This window comes from Geotrypetes seraphini, chromosome 1 (assembly GCF_902459505.1).
Source record: "Geotrypetes seraphini chromosome 1, aGeoSer1.1, whole genome shotgun sequence".
Taxonomy (NCBI): Eukaryota; Metazoa; Chordata; class Amphibia; order Gymnophiona; family Dermophiidae; genus Geotrypetes; species Geotrypetes seraphini.
In genome coordinates, this window is record NC_047084.1 from 345463591 (window position 1) to 345481375 (window position 17785).

Consider the following 17785-nt stretch of genomic DNA (forward strand, 5'->3'; position numbering starts at 1 on the left):
AATGTGGAAGACAGAATAGGGAGAAGATGCTGGAAGGGAAGAAGATAGATGCCAGACTATGGGGGAGCGGAGGGAAGAAGATGGGTGCTAGACCAATTGGGGGAGGATGAAGGGAGAGGCACAGTAACAGCAAATGGAAGATGCAGAGAGAAGACACACAGTGGATGGAAGGAATTGAATGAGAAGATGTGGAAAGCATAAACCAGACAACAAAGGTAGAAAAAAAATTCTATTTATTTATTTATTTTTTGTTTTAGGATAAAGTAGTATATTAGTTGTGTTGATAAAAATTTATAAACAAAGCCCTGCCAGCTGAACATCTCTTTCTCTAGTTCAGCAGCAGGAACTTTGATTTATAAGAAAGGAATAAGCTAAATATTACAGTACTAAGGCTTATATGGATGCTGAAGGGACGGTGACGGGGCGGTGAATGGGATGGCAGTGGTGGTGACGGGGCGGTGAAAGGGATGGCAGTGGTGGTGACGGGGCGGTGAAGGGAATGGCGGTGATGGGGCGGTGCAGAGGATGGTGGGCCGGGTATGGGGCGGTGACGGGGACAGATTTTTTTCCCTGTGTCATTCTCTAATCCGAACCACCTAATGGATCTGAAAGGTCCTTCCCAAGATCCTGGGCGTCACCAGCGCCTCCTGCTGACGAGCATGCATGCGTGTAGGGGAGCCTGACATATCGACACTCGAAGCTGGGTCCCCCTCGAGGTGATTGGAACATTTTGTGCACCCACCAGCCACATGCACCCATATAAAACACACTTGTGCTGCTTCTTTGAAGCGCTCATACTGAATGCGTCAAAAAAAACCTCACAACGCTGTATAAAAATGGCGGCCTCGGGATCATTTTATGCTCCATTTCTTGTGTATTTTTTTTTTTAACTTCTCACAGCTAACCAGCTGTCTCAAGAGAGCAGACCCCATAAGGCACTCTAAACTGTAGTCTGTGCTGGACAGGTGGCCAGGCATACAGTTGAGGCTGGGGAGGTGGGAGAAATGGGGGGAGGGACTTTACCCTTTTGAGTGTGGAACCCCAGAGGTTGGTAGGACCCCCCAAGAGGGTCCCCCAAGCTCTGTCTGGACAGCCAAAGGGACCAGAAAAATTCTCTAACCAGATCCAACAGGCCAAAGAAACCTCAGCACAGACTGCACAACTTACTACTCCACCTGAGAAAAGACTGAATGTAATAAGGACTGCACAGCCCACTTGTACTGTAGCCAAAAGTCAATGTCTCAATCTCCACCTGCTGGCAGAGGAGTGTAAACCCATCCATTTCTGTGCCAGTCTGGAGGGACGCTAAAGAACATCCATTTTCAAAACTGCTAGATGTCCAAATTTGCGGGGGGGGGGGGGATGACATATCAGGACATTAACTTTTTTGACTATTTTCAAATACAAAAACATCATGTTCAAAATGTCTAAATCAAGCCCATTTGGACATGGGAGGGACCAGCATCTTAATGGACTGACTATGCAGACATCCCAATAGGGCAGTGAGGCACCCTAAGGGGGCACTGCTGTGAACTCCACATAAAGAGTGCCAGATAAACATCTCACCAGAACTCCCTTATAGGTCATGGTGAGCTCCCTCCAAAACCCACTATACTCACCTGTCTACTACTCCAATAGCCCTATATGGCAGTAGAGTAGGGTTTGGGGTGTTTTCGGTGGCCTCACACTTTCTACCATAAATGTAGTGGTTAGAGTGGCTTAAGATTCTTGCTACTCCTCTCTATGGTTCACTAGCCAACCCACTAAATTATTTAAGACACCTGTGTGTAGGTCTACTAGGCTTTCCTATACCAGGTGCTGCTGTTCTATAGATAGGTATGTACTTTTGTATTCTGATCTTTGTGGAGTGTGAGGGGGGTCAGTGAGCACTGGATCTTTATTTTATTTCTGCAGTGGTTATCTGGTCACTTTGTGCACCTTTTTAACACTTATACCCTTTTAAAACAGCTCTAACTCAAAACGTATAAGTTCCATTCAGGATTACTGCCAAAACATTTGATTATCCCTGTAGGACATGTAAGTCTAAGTCTGCCCAGAGCCCACCCAAATGCCACCCATAACACTACTTCCAACATGCCCCTTTGAACTCTGGACAAAAAGTGGCTTAGAAGTCCTGCTGGACATCCAGAAAGTTGGTTTCAAAAATTGGCACTTATGCATCCTGTCGACTTAGGCAAGTTTTTGGATGTCTGGATGCTTTGATTATGAGCCCCATATTGTTCAAGTGGAAAGACTTTACTCAATGCTGAACAACTTGTTATGTAAATAATCATTTTAGAGCTGAAGCATTTTTGAAGAAAGATACTTTAATATAACATGGCCAAAGACACTTTCTTTTCCTAGTGGGTTATCTAGACAGTAGTTGAGATGTGAAAGTATACTGAAAAGACTAAGTTGTGTTTTACAACTTAGTCTATAGATGTTGAATTTAAATGAACTACTGATGCCATCATGGCTATGACTTGATGAATTTTGACTTGCCTAGGAGTATATGATGCAGTGGTTGGAGCCACAGCCTTAGCACCCTGAGTTTGTGGGTTCAAATCCCACACTGCTCCTTGCGACCCTGGGCAGGTCACTTAATCCCCCATTGCCCCAGGTACATTAGATAGAGTGTGAGCCTGCCACTGTCCCTGAGAAAGAAAAAAAATAAGTGTCTTCGTGGTCCAAAGGCCACTGGTTTTGTTTTGGATTTTTTTTTTTAAATAGAGAAAAAAGAAGAAAAGGCTGCCTTCCCCCGCAGTACCTTTCCTGGGCCCTGAGGGGGAGGAACGCTCGCTGATCAGTGTGGCCTTGGCAAGCTCGCAGCGTCATTGGTGTGAAGCTTTGCTGGACTTCAGCCACTTTCTTTGAAGACATAAATAATTATCTTCATTTTCCAAAAGACCGGCGGTTTAGAATAGCAGAAATTTCTCCCGTTCTAAAATGTTACCTGCTCTCCTCTAAGTCCTTTGTTAATAATTTCTTTTGGGTTTTTTTTAATTAAAAGAAAAATATCATAATGAAGAAAGAAGGAAAACTAACCTATGTTTTGTTTGGGGTTTTTTTTGCCAGGAGGCAAGGAGAAGGGGAGAGCTGTAACTGGCTTCAATCAGTTAGAGAAAAAACTGACAGGGATGGAGCTCCAGAAGCAAGGTGTCCGCACATGCCTAGTAGTTAAAAAAAAACATCTAATGTATCTAGGGGAGAGTTCCACCAGATAGGCTCAGTCCAGTGACTTCACCAACAAGTATTATCCTGCTTGTCTTTGGAGAAAACACTAAAGTTGTACTGAAAAATAATTGGCATTCACATACTGAACGTTTTAATATTATACTCCTAAACTTACCATTTCCCTTCAAATACAGAGGAGATGTTGGATTACTAGCACTGAACATGCTCACACCTAGGATTTAAATGACACAAGCTTTGTCAGAGTAATATTGAACATGAATCATCTCAACAGCCTTGAACATTTAACTGATGGTAACTTACGTATAATAAATGACTAAAAGCTTCCCATCTTCATAATAAGGACACTTTCATACTGTTTATATATCTGTAAAACTTGACTGATAATTAGCAGCTAAAATAATAAAGCTGCACATGCAAAGTGAATCATTTTGAGCTCTGAAAACAAAGTAGAGTGGAACCGTTTACAAGCATAATTCGTTCCAGAAGCATGCTCGTAGAGAGCGAGAACCAGAAGGCCTTGAGCATGCGTAGATACTCAAGGCCCAGGCAAGAGTCAGGAACTTCTTTCACCGGCACGTCCTGTGGGCTGCATGCCGGTGCCAGATGGGAAGGTAAGGCTGAATGCAATTTGGGCGGGGGGGGGGGCCGGTTCACGCGGGGGGAGCGATGCTGGTTCTCGAAGGGAGGGGGGTGCTCGCAAATTGAGTCAACACTCGGTTTGTGAGAATGTTTTGCTCGTCTTGCAAAACTCTTAAACCGTGTTACTCGCAAACCGAGGTTTGACTGTACTGTTGGTGCTTTTCAACCAGTATGCCAGAACAAAAGTCCTTGCTGTGCCGCAGTAACAGCAGTGCCAGCGCTATGCTCTTCCCTAGTCCCTCCTAACAGGAGGAGAGCATGCCTCCACTGAAGGGATGTATTTACAGACTAGTATCTAATTGGATTTTTGGCATTCATGCATTTATGTGCAGTATTCCAATGGTTTATGAGCTTCTTTGATGCATTTTATAGAATCACTCTCATGCTACACATAGAATATCACTTGGTGATCAGCAGCAGATTTCAAGAAAGGGTAGTAGAACATGCTGAACTTCACATAATCTAAAACACTTGTATTCCAAAATACTGTATTAGCACAGATGTAAAACTTTCGAGTGGTAACACTATTCATCAAGGCTCTAGTATAAGCTACTGTAAATATGAATTATAAATGTTCATGAAAAAAGCACAATTTCCACTACTGCTTGATATTGTGTTAAATAGCGAACACAGACAATATCAGTTTGGTGTGCGAAATGAGTGGGGAAAATATGCAAGGTAGTAAACAAATAATATTGAACACTATTTATTTCTAAAATTTCTAAACCGTCTATAACTAATCAGTTAATAATTAAAACATTAACAGTAGTTCATGGACAGTACATTTACAAAATGCATTCAAATTACATTACAATTACATAGTAATTTAATCCTCTTAAAATGATGTCAATGAATTTACGCATTAACCATCCCCACTAAATAAAGTGCAACAATCACAATTCAGGATTCTTATTAAATATGTCTACCAACACAATTTCAGAGAAAAGCCTCCACAAACAGTTGTGTCTTCAACATCTTTCTAAACTGTAAACGGTCAGAATAGATCCTCAAGATGTCAGGGAGAGGGTTCCAAAATTTTACCCCTGCCAAGGACAACATGGCTGCGTAGAAACCTTCTGCCCAATGTGTGGCAGCGGCCAAAAAAGCAAACAGGATGCTAGGAATTATTTAAAAAGGGATGGTTAACAAGACTAAGAATGTTATAATGCCCCTGTATCGCTGCATGGTGCAACCTCATCTGCAGTATTGCGTTCAATTCTGGTTTCCTTATCTCAAGGAAGATATAGCGGTGCTAGAAAAGGTTCAAAGAAGAGCGACCAAGATGGTAAAGGGGATGGAACTCCTCTTGTATGAGGAAAGACTAAAATGGTTAGGGCTCTTCAGCTTGAAAAAGAGACGGCTGAGGGGAGATATGATTGAAGTCTACAAAATCCTGAGTGGAGTAGATCGGGTACAAGTGGATTGATTTTTCACTCCGTCAAAAATTACAAAGACTAGGGGACACTCGATGAAGTTACAATAGGAGGAAATTTTTTTCACTCAGAAAATAGTTAAGCTCTGGAATGTGTTGCCAGAGGATGTAGTAAGAACAGCTAGCGTTGCTAGTTTTAAGAAAGGTTTGGGCAAGTTCTTGGAGGAAAAGTCCATAGTCTGTTATTGAGAAAGACATGGGGGAAGCCACTGCTCTACAGAGCCTTGCTTTAAGCTGAAGACAGAAACCACTCGCCCATAGCTTCAGTGGGGGGGGGAAGGGCTTCCTTCCCTCTGCTTGTGCCGTTTCTCCCAAAGAAAACTGCTTATCTGTCTTCTGCTTCCCAGGCACTGGATAATAAGAGAGCAGAGATTTCTGTCTTTGCCTAGACACTAACTTAGGTAAGGCAAAGCTTTCTTGTTCTGTCTCTATGTCTTCCTGACTGCTTACATGGTATCAGCTGAATTACTCTCTTGGGCACTGACCTGGTCAGCCCTTCTGCTTTACTATATTTCCCTGTGATAAACCTCGGGAATGCAATAGGTCTGTCACAATAGCATGGCCCAAATCCTATAAATGGAGCCTAATTTAGGTGGCTAGATCGGCGCACCTAGCCAATCTAGGTGCCTCTTAATTATTCAATTAGGTTTAATCGGTGCTGATAATTGAAAAGTACCGTATTTGCCGGCGTATAAGACGACTAGGCGTATAAGACGACCCCCCAACTTTTACAGTTAAAATATAGAGTTTGTTATATACTCGCCGTATAAGACTACCCCTTCTTCCGCACACCTTCTGCACAACAAATAAAACTTAAAAGAACATCAGAATTTATTTCAACAATTTTAATTAATTCACTAAAGCAATAGAATTCTTTTCCTACCTTTGTTGCCTGGTTTCTGCTTTCCTCATGTTCTCATTCAATTCCTTCCATCCACTATCTCTCTTCCTTCTGCATCTTCCATTTGCTCTGTTACTGTGCCTCTCCCTTTCTTCCCCCTTCCAAATTGGTCTGGCACCCATCTTCTTCTCTCTGCTCCCCCCATAGTCTGGCATCTGTCTTCTTCCCTGCCAGCATCTTCTCCCTACTCTCTTTTCCTCATTTCCTTTGTGTCCTTCTCCCCCCCACCCTTCCCATGGCCTTTCAGCGTCCTTCTCCACCCCTTTGTATTCCCCCATGTGCTTTCAGCCTCCTTCTCCCTCCTCTGTCTTCAAGTGCTTTCAGAGTCCTTCCCCCCCCTCCTGTCTTCACCATGGCCTTTCAGCGTCCTTCTCCCCCCCTCCTTCTCTACCGCCCCGGGTGCAGCACAGCCGGCCAGGTTCCCTTACTTTTGTGGCACTTCCCCGACCGACCGACAACAGCCCCGGTCCGACAAACCTCCCTGCCCTTAACCGCGAATCTAAATTACCTTCTTACAGCTGCTGTAAGAAGGTAATTTAGATTCACGGCTACAGGGCAGGGAGGATTGTCGGACCCGGGCTGTTATCGGTTGGTAGCCGAGGCTACTCTCCTTCTCCTTATCTGCCCTGCCTGCAGCACAGAGCCGAACGGAAGTCTTTGTTTAAGCCCTCCCTCCCCTCCGACGTCAGCGCTGACGTCGGGAAGACTTCCGTTCGGCTCTGTGCTGCAAGCAGAGAAGGTAGGGAGAAGAAGAGCCGCGTACATCCAGAAGACTGAGCATCCAGCCCCGCAGGAGCCCCGCGACCCTCGGAGGCGTCCCCATGGGATCCCCGCGACCCTAGGGGGCGTCCCCACGGGATCCCCGCGACCCTAGGGGCGTCCCCGTGCAGCTCTCTAAACAGTACCCAGCATATAAGACGACCCCCGACTTTGGGGAGGATTTTAAGGTACTGAAAAGTCGTCTTATACGCCGGCAAATACGGTAATTATAAAATAATTTTAAAAAATTAATTAGCTGATAGGCACTTAACTTGGTAGGCATCTACTCCCAAGTGCCTACCAGAAAGTAGACGTGACTGAGATGGATTTTGGGCATGGTTTGGCTTAGGAGCATTCATTTAGGCTAAGAAAACCCTGATATAAATGGGACTACTGGCACCATTAGGCGCAATTCTACAAACACGCCTAGCAGATAATTGATAATTGTGCTCAAAATTGCCTACAAGTTAGGCACCATTTATAGAATCAGGGCATAAGTATAAAATATTAGCACATAATAGTAAACAGAGGTCAAATATTTTTTGTGGATGTTACTGGGTGATTTTATAAATTATTTTCTGCATCTATTCTAAAGTATGTTTTACATGTGGAAAATAGTTCTTATATGTGGAAAATGGTTCTTGCATGGTTAACTATCTGCACATAAATACACAAACTGGCATGTACTTATAGATGTGCCACCCATAGGCATTCCTGTGGCATAGAGAGGTGTCTATTTTTAGGTACCAAGAAGGCAACTATCTGGAGCCTATTCTATAAATGGAAATAGGTGCCTATTTTCTTTTACAGAATTCTAGTGTAGCAGTGAAAACACATGCCTATAATTTAGGCGTGATTACTTACACTAGCCACCTTAGAAACCCTGGTGGTCTAGTGACATCGAGCAGAAGCAATCCCCAGTCATTCCTGCCCATGCTGGCTGCATGGTTCAAAATGGCTAACACAACTTCCTGCAGCAGCCTCATGAGAATGCTAAAGGAGGTTTTTGAGATTGGATCCAGCATGGGCAGCAGTGACTGGGGATTGTTCTTGCTCAACGAGGTCACTAGACCACCAGGGTTTCTAAGGTGGAGGGTCTGGGGGACCCAATTTCTGCCTGGGGAGTTTCAGTTGAAACTGAACCGTGAATTTTCACCCACAGAGTCAGTTTTTATTGCTTTCAAGGCAGATATAGGATGGAGCTGCAATATATAGTATGTACACATATGTGAGTACATCTATATACATTTACACCTTCTTTGGTACAGGTATAAATTTGTATGTGAGGATCTGTGTACTACTGGGGCTAGGTTTTGCACATTTCACATGGGTGGACTGTTATTATTATTCCCCCATAGGTATGTAAGCTTCTTGCCAATATTTGATGCGTAATAGCACAGAAACACAACAAAATCTCTATGTATATTGGTTTTGAGAATAAGCAAAACACTATTTGTCTTAACATCTTGAAAAGAAGCACTGTAGAAACAAATACTTTTGTTTAATGCTGACCTACAACATAGGCTTGCCCAGTGTCTTCCATGGATGATGAATCTGATTCTTGTTTTCGTATCTCATGGCTTCTATTTAAATTCCCAAGGGACCTTGAACTATATTTAATGAAAAACAAAGGCAGAGCATTAAAGTTCAGACTAACTGATCAGTTATGAAAGTTAAGCATAAATTACAGTCAATTTCAAAGTACATTAATTAAAACAATAAAATTCTGCTCCAGCCTTCTTATTTAATTCTGAGCTATGACTTTATAAGCCAGAGTTATTGTACATTAATGGAAATATGCATAGTATCTGACAAATAATGTGTGAATTATTAAAAAGTATTTGCCCTTAATGCATAATTTTCAGTAAAATTGTTATTATGCAAATGAATAATTACACTTGTGTGAAACATCACAAGCTGTTATAATGTAAGATAAAATATCTTGAACAATTAGTCTGAATTTATTATCCAAACTTGATTTACTGCAACATAATATACTTGGTATACTCAAACTATATCAATAGACCAGGGATGTCAAACGCAAATCACATAAAGGGCTGAAATCTAAATCACAGGCTAAGTCACAGGCCAGATTTTTTATTAAGATCCTTACCCCTCCTTTGCTGACGCACAGCATGGGCCCCAGCGCCGCCGCCAGCTGCTCTGACGCTCACAAGATTCTGTAAGTGTTGGATCAATCACTGCCACCGCCAAAACCCACGCTGCACACCAGCAAAGGAGTCTTAGTAGAAGTATAGGGATACAACCCCACGCCAGCTACAAAATAAATAAAAAATACTTTTCCTCTCTTTTAGGTCCTAGTTCACGCTTGCTGTCTAACACCAGCTCTGGCAGGATACACATTTCAAATCTGACATATTGTAATCACAAAATAGAAAATAAAATTATTTTTTCTACCTTTTGTTGTCTAGTCATTTTGCTTTTAGTCCCAGTTTCTCTTTCTGATTTTGTTTATCTTCTAATTCTCTTTCCAGTGTCAGCTGTCCATTTTTTTCTCTTCTCTCTTGCTCCAGTCCCTGTCTCCAACATATTGATTTTTTCCCTTTCAACTTCTCCTTTTTTCTTTTCTGCCTCTGTCCACTCAAATCTCACCCTCTTTCTCATCCTTTTCCTTTTTAAATTTTCAGCTACCTATCAATTTTCCATCTCCAGATCCAACTTATCTCCCTGTCTCTTCCCAGCTGCCCATTCCATCTCTCCCCCTGTCTGTCTGCCTCCCTCCCTCCCCCCAGGAAAAACTTTGATGCTCTCTGGGTTGAAAAAGGGCTTTGAAGTGGTCCATAGGCCAAAAAATAGATAAAAATGAACCAAATTTTAAGAAAATATTGGAAAACGAAAAAAATGAAGAATTATAAAGAAAAGAATGATTTATTTATTTAAGTATTTATATACTGCTTATAGCCTAAGCAGTTTACATTCAGGTACTGAAGTATTTTCCCTATCTGTCCCGGTGGGCTCACAATCTATCTAATATACTTGGGGTAGTGTAGGATTAAGTGACTTGGCCAGGATCACAAGAAGCAGCATAGAGTTTGAACCCACAACCTCAGGCTGCTGAAGCTGTAGCTCTAATCACTATGCCACACTCTTCCGGTGGTAAGATACTTCTGCTGTCCCTGTCCATAAAGTCATGAAATCATACCCCTGGACATCTTTGCATTGCAGGGTGATCTCTGGAAGCTACAAAAAAAAAAAAAAATAATAAGCAAGCAGCTAAGATCAGAGTGACAGCCCTAGCTTCTAGAATCCCCAAGCAAGCAGATAAAACAATATCGGGAAGGCATTAAAAAAAATAAATAAAAAAAAGATACCAAAGATTGAACCACTGAGGAGATACCAAAGATACAGCTTCTTGGCTCCGCAGAAAACTTAGAAATGCTAGTTCCGGGCAGGAAGGCACTGGCATGTACGTGGTATGGGCTCTACCTAAAGATTTACTGTGTCCAAAGATTTACTGTGTCCAACATTGGTCTCCCAACCTAAAGAAGGATATAAAACTGCTGGAGAGGGTGCAGAGACGAGCAACGAAGCTAATAAAAGGTATGGAGAACTTGAAATACGAGGAACGACTTAAGAGACTGGGATTGTTCTCCCTTGAGAAAAGGAAACTGCGAGGGGATATGATTGAGACTTTCAAAATACTGAAAGGAATCGACAAAATAGAGCAGGAAAAAAAATTATTTACAATGTCCAATGTGACACAGACAAGAGGACATGAATTGAAGCTAAGGGGGGACAAGTTCAGGACAAATATCAGGAAGTTCTGCTTCAAGCAACGAGTGGTGGACACCTAGAATGCTCTCCCAGAGGAGGTTATTGCGGAATCCACCGTTCTAGGATTTAAAAGCAAACTAGATACACATCTCCTTACGAGAGGCATAGAGGGATATGGGTGACTAAAATTATGCCAGGTGTACGCCTGGCAGGGCATCCGCATGTGCGGATCGCCGGACTTGATGGACCGAAGGTCTGATCCGGAGATGGCAGTTCTTATGTTCTAAAGGTCCTGGTACTTATTTGACAGCCTCATATCCAGCAGCACCACAAGACTATCATTAGGGACTACTGGTGGGTCAGGGCCCACTCAAGTTTGGGCTCAAGCCTGCCCAAAATTTCATCTCTTTCAGTTTGGCTTTCAGGGATTCCCAAGCTCCGCCAGCTGAAGACCTCTTCCCTGCCGAAGGAATTAAAGTGTTGGATGCTGCTGGCACTGTCCCAGAGCCACTACTGTTCCTAGAGGCAGGCCATTCCCTCCCTTGTGCATGCTCAGTTTTCATGTATGCATGAAACTTAGAATATACACCCAGAGGCTTATGACTGGTGGCTCTAGGACAGTCCACAAGCCCATCCTAAATCAGCTGACTGGCTATGCTACTACTAAGGTCCTGATTGACTCAGACGCCTAAGGCTCCTCCCCTTGGGAAGGGCCTAAGGCATAAGCCAATCAGGCCCTTAGGCTCCTCCCCATGTATCACATGGTGCACTGGGGAGGGGAAGGCCCGTCATTTTTGACGGGCAGGATTCAGAGCTGGAGGGACTGCGCTTCCCTCCAGCTCCCAATGTCTACGAAAGGTATTGGGGGGTTTCAGGGAGTGGTGTTCGGGGGCATCCCTCCTGGGGTTTTTTTTTCAGGATGAAGTGGGGAGAATAGGAGATGGTTTAAGGGGGCTTCCATTGGCAGAAGGGAGTGGGCATCTCTCCTGCCAATTTTCTCACAAGCGGGGAGGAGGGGTGGAAGAAGGGAATGAACATCTCTCCTGCCAATTTTCTCTCATGGGGGGGTGATGGCATGGCAGGAGAGAGTGGGCCTCCCACTTGCCAATTTTCTCTCGTGGGGGTGGGGATGATTTGGCAGGAGGGAGTGAGCATCTCTACTGCCATTTTCACTGCTGTGGGGGTGGGTTGTTGGTTCCTGGTGCTGGGACGTCAGGGGGGGCTTTTTTTAATGGGGTAGGCAGATATTGTGCATGTGTAATACATGCACAACATCTGTCCATTAAAAAAAATAAAAAAAAAAGAAGAAGAAAAGGTTTCCTGTCCTGAACAGCTGAGTGGCAGGAGGCTGCTTGTGGGGCTTCCCCTGCCTCTCAGCTGCTCGGGCTTGCTGGCTTTGCGCATGTGTGAGAGTCACTCTCACACCAATGAATCAGACGAGAGAGACTCAACCTTCTGCGCGAATTATTTGCATGCAATCTTTTTGGTACATCGATTGCTCTTCTGCAACAGCAATTCAGTCGTTATTAGAGAATTATGTTTAGTGCATCCAGGCCATAGTCCTTTCTCCATGGACGCAAAGGAGACAAATTACCATATTTTGAGGAGACTGAAGTCTTTAAAGTTTGCCTGTGTAGTACCAGTGTGAATAATGTTATGGTTATCCAACTGTGAAATCAGCTAGTGGGAGGATTAATTGAGAAAGAGGGATTGGGGAATGTGGGTGTACTTTTATAAAGATACCAGGCCTGACTTGAAGCTCACTATCTCTGGGTTACTGCTGCCAGGAACATTTAATAGTTCTAGAAGCAGTGATGTAAAATTTGATTTACTGCGGGATTAATCAATCTGAGATAATGCAGGTTCATTCATCCCACAATAAATTTTGTGTGGTACATCAGCACATTTTAAAATGCCTTTGTAACTCTAGGTCTATATAAAACATGCAGCTTACTACAAGATAACTCATATCCACTATCTTCTGCAACAAAAGGTAGAGAAAGGGTGTAAGTGAATAGCCTAAGGTGATTATCCTTTAGTGTAGAAAGTGTGCTAGAAATTTTCTTCCCCTTGATGGTCATATTCTTTCCTCCATGTTCCCAAACTGTTCTGGTAAAAGAACATCTGCTTTAGACTGTCCCATGGGATGCCTGATCAGCTGATATAGACAGTACAGATATGCCTTCACTGGCTGATTAGCATTATAAAGTGTCTGAGTGAGATTCTGGAATTAGACCTTAATCTGGAAATGAAGCCAGACTTGGAGATTACATTCATCCAGAAAAAGTAACAGTAAAATATTGGGAATTATGAAACCACTTACTTGTTTATTTTTCCAAATCCTATTACAGACTCAGTATCTGATTTTGTCACTGACTGAAAAGCTTTTCCCATTAACTCCTGCACAACATGTGGGGGAGAATCCATGCTAGCACCAAACACTTTCCGTTGAGGTGAGAGAGACACCCGACTCAGATCATGATAGGATTTGCTTATCACACGAGGTCTCTGATCCCACGGAGATCTATCATCTGTTTCCTTTGGAGTGCTGCCTGGCAAAGGCTGAATAAGTGACAAGTCAGAGCAAGACAGCCTCTTGAGAAACTCGCCTTGTGCAGACAATGGCCGAACTGCAAGCCTGTTCATGGTATTGCTCACTAGACTGTTAGTGCTGATCGTCCGTCCCATATTAAATCCTCGAACAGATTCTGCCTGGATGTTCAAGCTTCTTAGTGATGCTCTTTCTGAAAAGAAATTCATATTATTCATTTTAGAACAGAATAAAACAGAATTTTCATTATTAAGTACCATACCACAGATTATTTTACCTGAAACATTCACAGAAGGTGCATTTTTAAAACCAGGTGTCTCAATTAGGTTCCCAGATGGAATGCAGTAGGACCCTATTATATAACGTAAAGTAGGCACCTATGTACATTTATTGAATACCAGGGCAACCAGCTAGTAACTCAACACTTAGGTACTCGCACTTATGTCAGCCATAGAATTAGTATGAGGGCAAGCTTCTGTGTATTGCAGGTATACATGCAACTTATAGTATTCTGTAAATTTCATACATAAGGGGTAACCCCGTGCATACTCTGCCCATATGTATGCCCCTTGCAAATACACACTATCAGGGGCATTTTCAAAAAACTAAAATGTCCCCAAAACGGCATAAATCAGCACTTAAGACATCCTAATTGCTAGGATGTCGAAGTGCCAATTTTCAAAACCGTCTTTCTGGACATCTTGCAAAGTGTTCTAGCCGCTGTGTGTCCAAACCTAAACAGGGACATGGTGGAGGCATGTTCTGGGCAGGCTTTGGGTGGGCTTAGACTTGGATGGCTTGCAGCGATAAATGAATGTTTCCTGAGACGTCCTGGATGGAACTTAGACATCTGAGGCTTGACCTGTTTTCAAAGAATTTAAGTGCCCAAAAGTTACCCAAACTGATGAGATGACCACTGGAGAGATTAAGAAAGCCACCCCCTAACTCCCCCCAATGGTCACTGAACCATTCCCACCCCCAAAATCTGAATGAATCAATGAATATCTGTCTCTAGAGTAGAGTATCACAAAGGTGTCTTAAGTAGCCTGGTGGGTGGGCTAGTGAGCCATAGAAAGGAGGACTCGGGCCCTTAAACCACTCTAACCACATTTATGGTGGAAAGTGTAAGGTCACCAATACCCAACAAAATCCTGCTATACTGCCATATAGGTGCCATCTGCAGCCAAAAGAGCTATTGGGGTGGAAAACAGGTGGGTATAGTAGATTTTGGGGGAGTTTTGGAGAGGGTTATGGTGAGATGTACACATGGCACCCATTATGTGAAGTTTACAGAAGTGCCCTCTAAGGTGCCCCACTGTTCTGTTGGCATGTCTGTGTGGCTGGTCTGTTACAATGCTGGCCCTTCCCACATCCAAATGGTCTGGATTTGGCCATTTTGAACTTAAACGTTTCTGTGGTCGAAAATGGTAAACAAAGTTGGGCATCCTTATTAGAAGTTTGAGAGATGCTGTTGACAGTGGTTCAAATGGAGGCTTCATCAAAGTGGAAAGTATAGCATTAAGATCCAAAAGAAATTGGAGAAGGTTTGTATGAAAAAGTCTTTCATGAATCTGGAAACTAAAGGATGTACTGATAATGGTTTGTTTTCCAGAAGTATGTAATAAACTGTAATATGTGCCCAAAAAAATGTGCAAAAACACTGGATAGCATACTAGTCACCATGGAAACATAGGTGTATCAGGCATGCATTAGCAGCAAAATCATTATTTTGTGCAGAGATAATACTAGGATCTATGGGAGCATGTGCATTAGGGGTGTGATTTTATAACATTATTTTATGCATGTATGCCAATATAAGTAAATAAATTTAGCCCGCATATAAAACTAACTGGTCTTACTATTACAGTTATTAAGGTACGCTAACCAATTTAGCACGCGCTAAATGCGCACCTTAATAAAAGGACCCCGGCTCTGTGATGTAAACAAAATAAATAAAAAAGGCTTTTCCTTTTTTTTTTTAGGTCCCAGTTCACACTTGTTGTCTAACACCAGCTCTGGCAGGATATACATTTCAAATCTGGCATATTATAATCACAAAACAGAAAATAAAATTATTTTTTCTACCTTTTGTTGTCTGGTCATTTTGTTGTCTAGGGATTTTTAAATCCACAATGCTACAAGTTCTTCATTCCAAAGTGATAGGAATCCCTAGTTTTCTTTCAACTGAAGAATGAAAACAGGAAACCAAGCTAAATTAATCAGTAAATGGTCACCCTGATTTTTTTTGATGAGTTTGGTTTCTTAGATCTAGAGCAGGGGTGTCAAACTCAGGCCCGAAGGCCAAATTTGGCCTGCAGGGTAATTAGATGTGGCCCGCGATTTGGCCCTCTGTTCCTTCCCTCCCTCCCAGCTTCCCAGTCTCCCCTTCAAAGCAACCTGCAGAGGATCGCCGGTCGGCTGTAGCAAACCTAGCAGGCTGCTGTCCCGTAAGTTAGAGGAGGGGGCGGGACCATGGCAGAGGAATGTGCTGCGGAAACCGAAAACAACCTGCTAGGTTCACTACAACACCAGCGATCCTCTGCAGGCTGCTGGTGAGACCAGGAAGCTGGAGGACACTAGAAAGAAGGCGAGCCCTAGTGTAAAGAAGGGGGAAAACATGCAGGCCTTTGAAGGGGGGGGAGGCGATGGGCCCTGGTGTAGAAGTACAAGGAGGGAGGGAAGGAGGGGTCCGAACAGATGTGCGCATACTGGACTGAGGGGGGAAGAAATAATGGGTCTAAAAACAGGACAAATTCAGGAGAGGGAGAAGGTGGACAATGGGATGGAGGGAGAGAAGTTACAGAAGTTGAACACAAGGGATGGTGTGGAGTGGAGGGTTTGAGATACTGGATAGGAGGGTAGTTGGGAAGAGAGAGGGAGAGATGGTGAATCCTGGGGTGGTGGGGAAGGAGGGAGATATGCTGGATGAAAGGGTAGTTCAGAATGGTGGGGTCCATTGCTGCAGCTGCGGGGATGGAGACAAAAAAAAGGAAAGATGCCTGATCTCCGGGGGAGGGAAGGGAAATGGAAGGTGAGGACAAAGATGGAAGATGGATGGTTAGCATGGAGAAAGAATAAAACAACAAATGGACAGGAGACCCTGGCAAGCGAGTTATCAAAAGACAACCAGAGCCTGGGACCAACATGATTTGAATAATGACCAGACAACAAAAGGTAGAAAAAATAATTTTATTTTCTGTTTTGTGATTACAATATGTCAGATTTGAAATGTATATCCTGCCAGAGCTGGTGTTAGATAGCAAGCATGAACTGGGACCTAAAAGAGAGAGGAAAAGTATTCTATGTTTTAGATTTCGGCCCGTTATGTGATTGAGTTTGACTCCCCTGATCTAGAGGCTTGCTTATATTGAATTCCTGAACAGGTGGGATTCATTTTAGGGCTGGCTGAAATTCATGGAACATATAGTGATATATTGTTGTTACACAAGCACAGCTCTTACCAATCTCCTGGGTATCCTGGTTACTCTGTCTGGCTCTCATCTGCAATTGGAACTTGTGCTGGGAAGAACAGAGATGTAGGAGGTACTGGCAAGTCTTACTGCTGTCAGTTTGGAAAACATGTTTGATACCGTCTGATGTATTCTGCAAACTTATTTTCTTCTTCTGCAGTTGGGAAAAAACATACATTAAGTATCAAAATGTTTTCAAGACAAAGAAATGAGATGTATACAGAGACCAACAGCATGTTCCTATGGCAGACAAAAAACATACTGAACAAATTCACTATATTTTTGGCACTGGTATCTTTGAAAGGCATTGTACATTTAAACATTTGCTCTCATTATTTGACAGTAATTAAGATATCTTAAAAGGCTTCCCCTGGGTCACATATGAAGACACATAACATATTATACAATGATCACAGCAAACTTAGAAGTACTTCAGTGATACCAGTCATTGAGAAATTGCTTCAGTAAGCCTAATAACACAAAAATGCCTCAGGTGGCTAATCTGAAGAATGTGAAATTGTTACATCTGACAGACCGCTTCCAAGAAATCCTATTTATATTTTTCATGACAATAACAAAGTTTCCTCATAGGACTCAGTTCTTTCAGTAAGAGTTCTACATGGGATATTCTCTTACAAAATGTAAATCTCAATAAATCAGTTAATATACTGTAAGCTGCTTCTAAGCCTGTGTCCCTCTAGAAGCCAGATGTAGCCACATTTAGATCTCAAATGGAACAAAATATACAGAGGAAAAATTATGCAAAATGTTGATTAACTTTATGGAGACTCTTAGATTTGTAACTTGTTCTTCTAAGTAGTATCCATGTATTCCAAATCTTAACTCATGGAGGAAGCCTAAAGGTTTACCCATTTGATGAAAGCAGGTCTGTAATTAATGCATTTGCTGGTACTTGAAATATTACTTTTAAGCCCCAATTTTATAAATGGTGCCTAGATTTGCACACCTAGCTGATCTAGGCACCTTACTTAGGGTTCCTTTTACAAAGCCACAGTAGAGGTTCTTCCCACGGGCTGGTGAGGTAAATGCTCCAATGCTCATAGAAATTGTAAAAGCCAGCATTATTTCAAAGATTTAATCAG

General features: G+C 42.7%; 1 protein-coding gene across 6 annotated transcripts in view; it reads right to left on the reverse strand.

Moving 5' to 3' along the window:
- PTPN13 (protein tyrosine phosphatase non-receptor type 13) overlaps positions 1–17785 on the reverse strand; it is a 626469-nt gene that overhangs the window by 289036 nt on the left and 319648 nt on the right. For all 6 annotated transcript variants that reach the window (XM_033963022.1, XM_033963031.1, XM_033963011.1 and 3 more), the window contains 4 exons: positions 16674–16836; positions 12985–13405; positions 8439–8536; positions 3350–3406 (listed from right to left, as the gene is read on the reverse strand). In XM_033963022.1, the coding sequence (XP_033818913.1) occupies positions 3350–3406; positions 8439–8536; positions 12985–13405; positions 16674–16836 (739 nt within the window). The remainder of the gene's footprint in view (positions 1–3349; positions 3407–8438; positions 8537–12984; positions 13406–16673; positions 16837–17785) is intronic.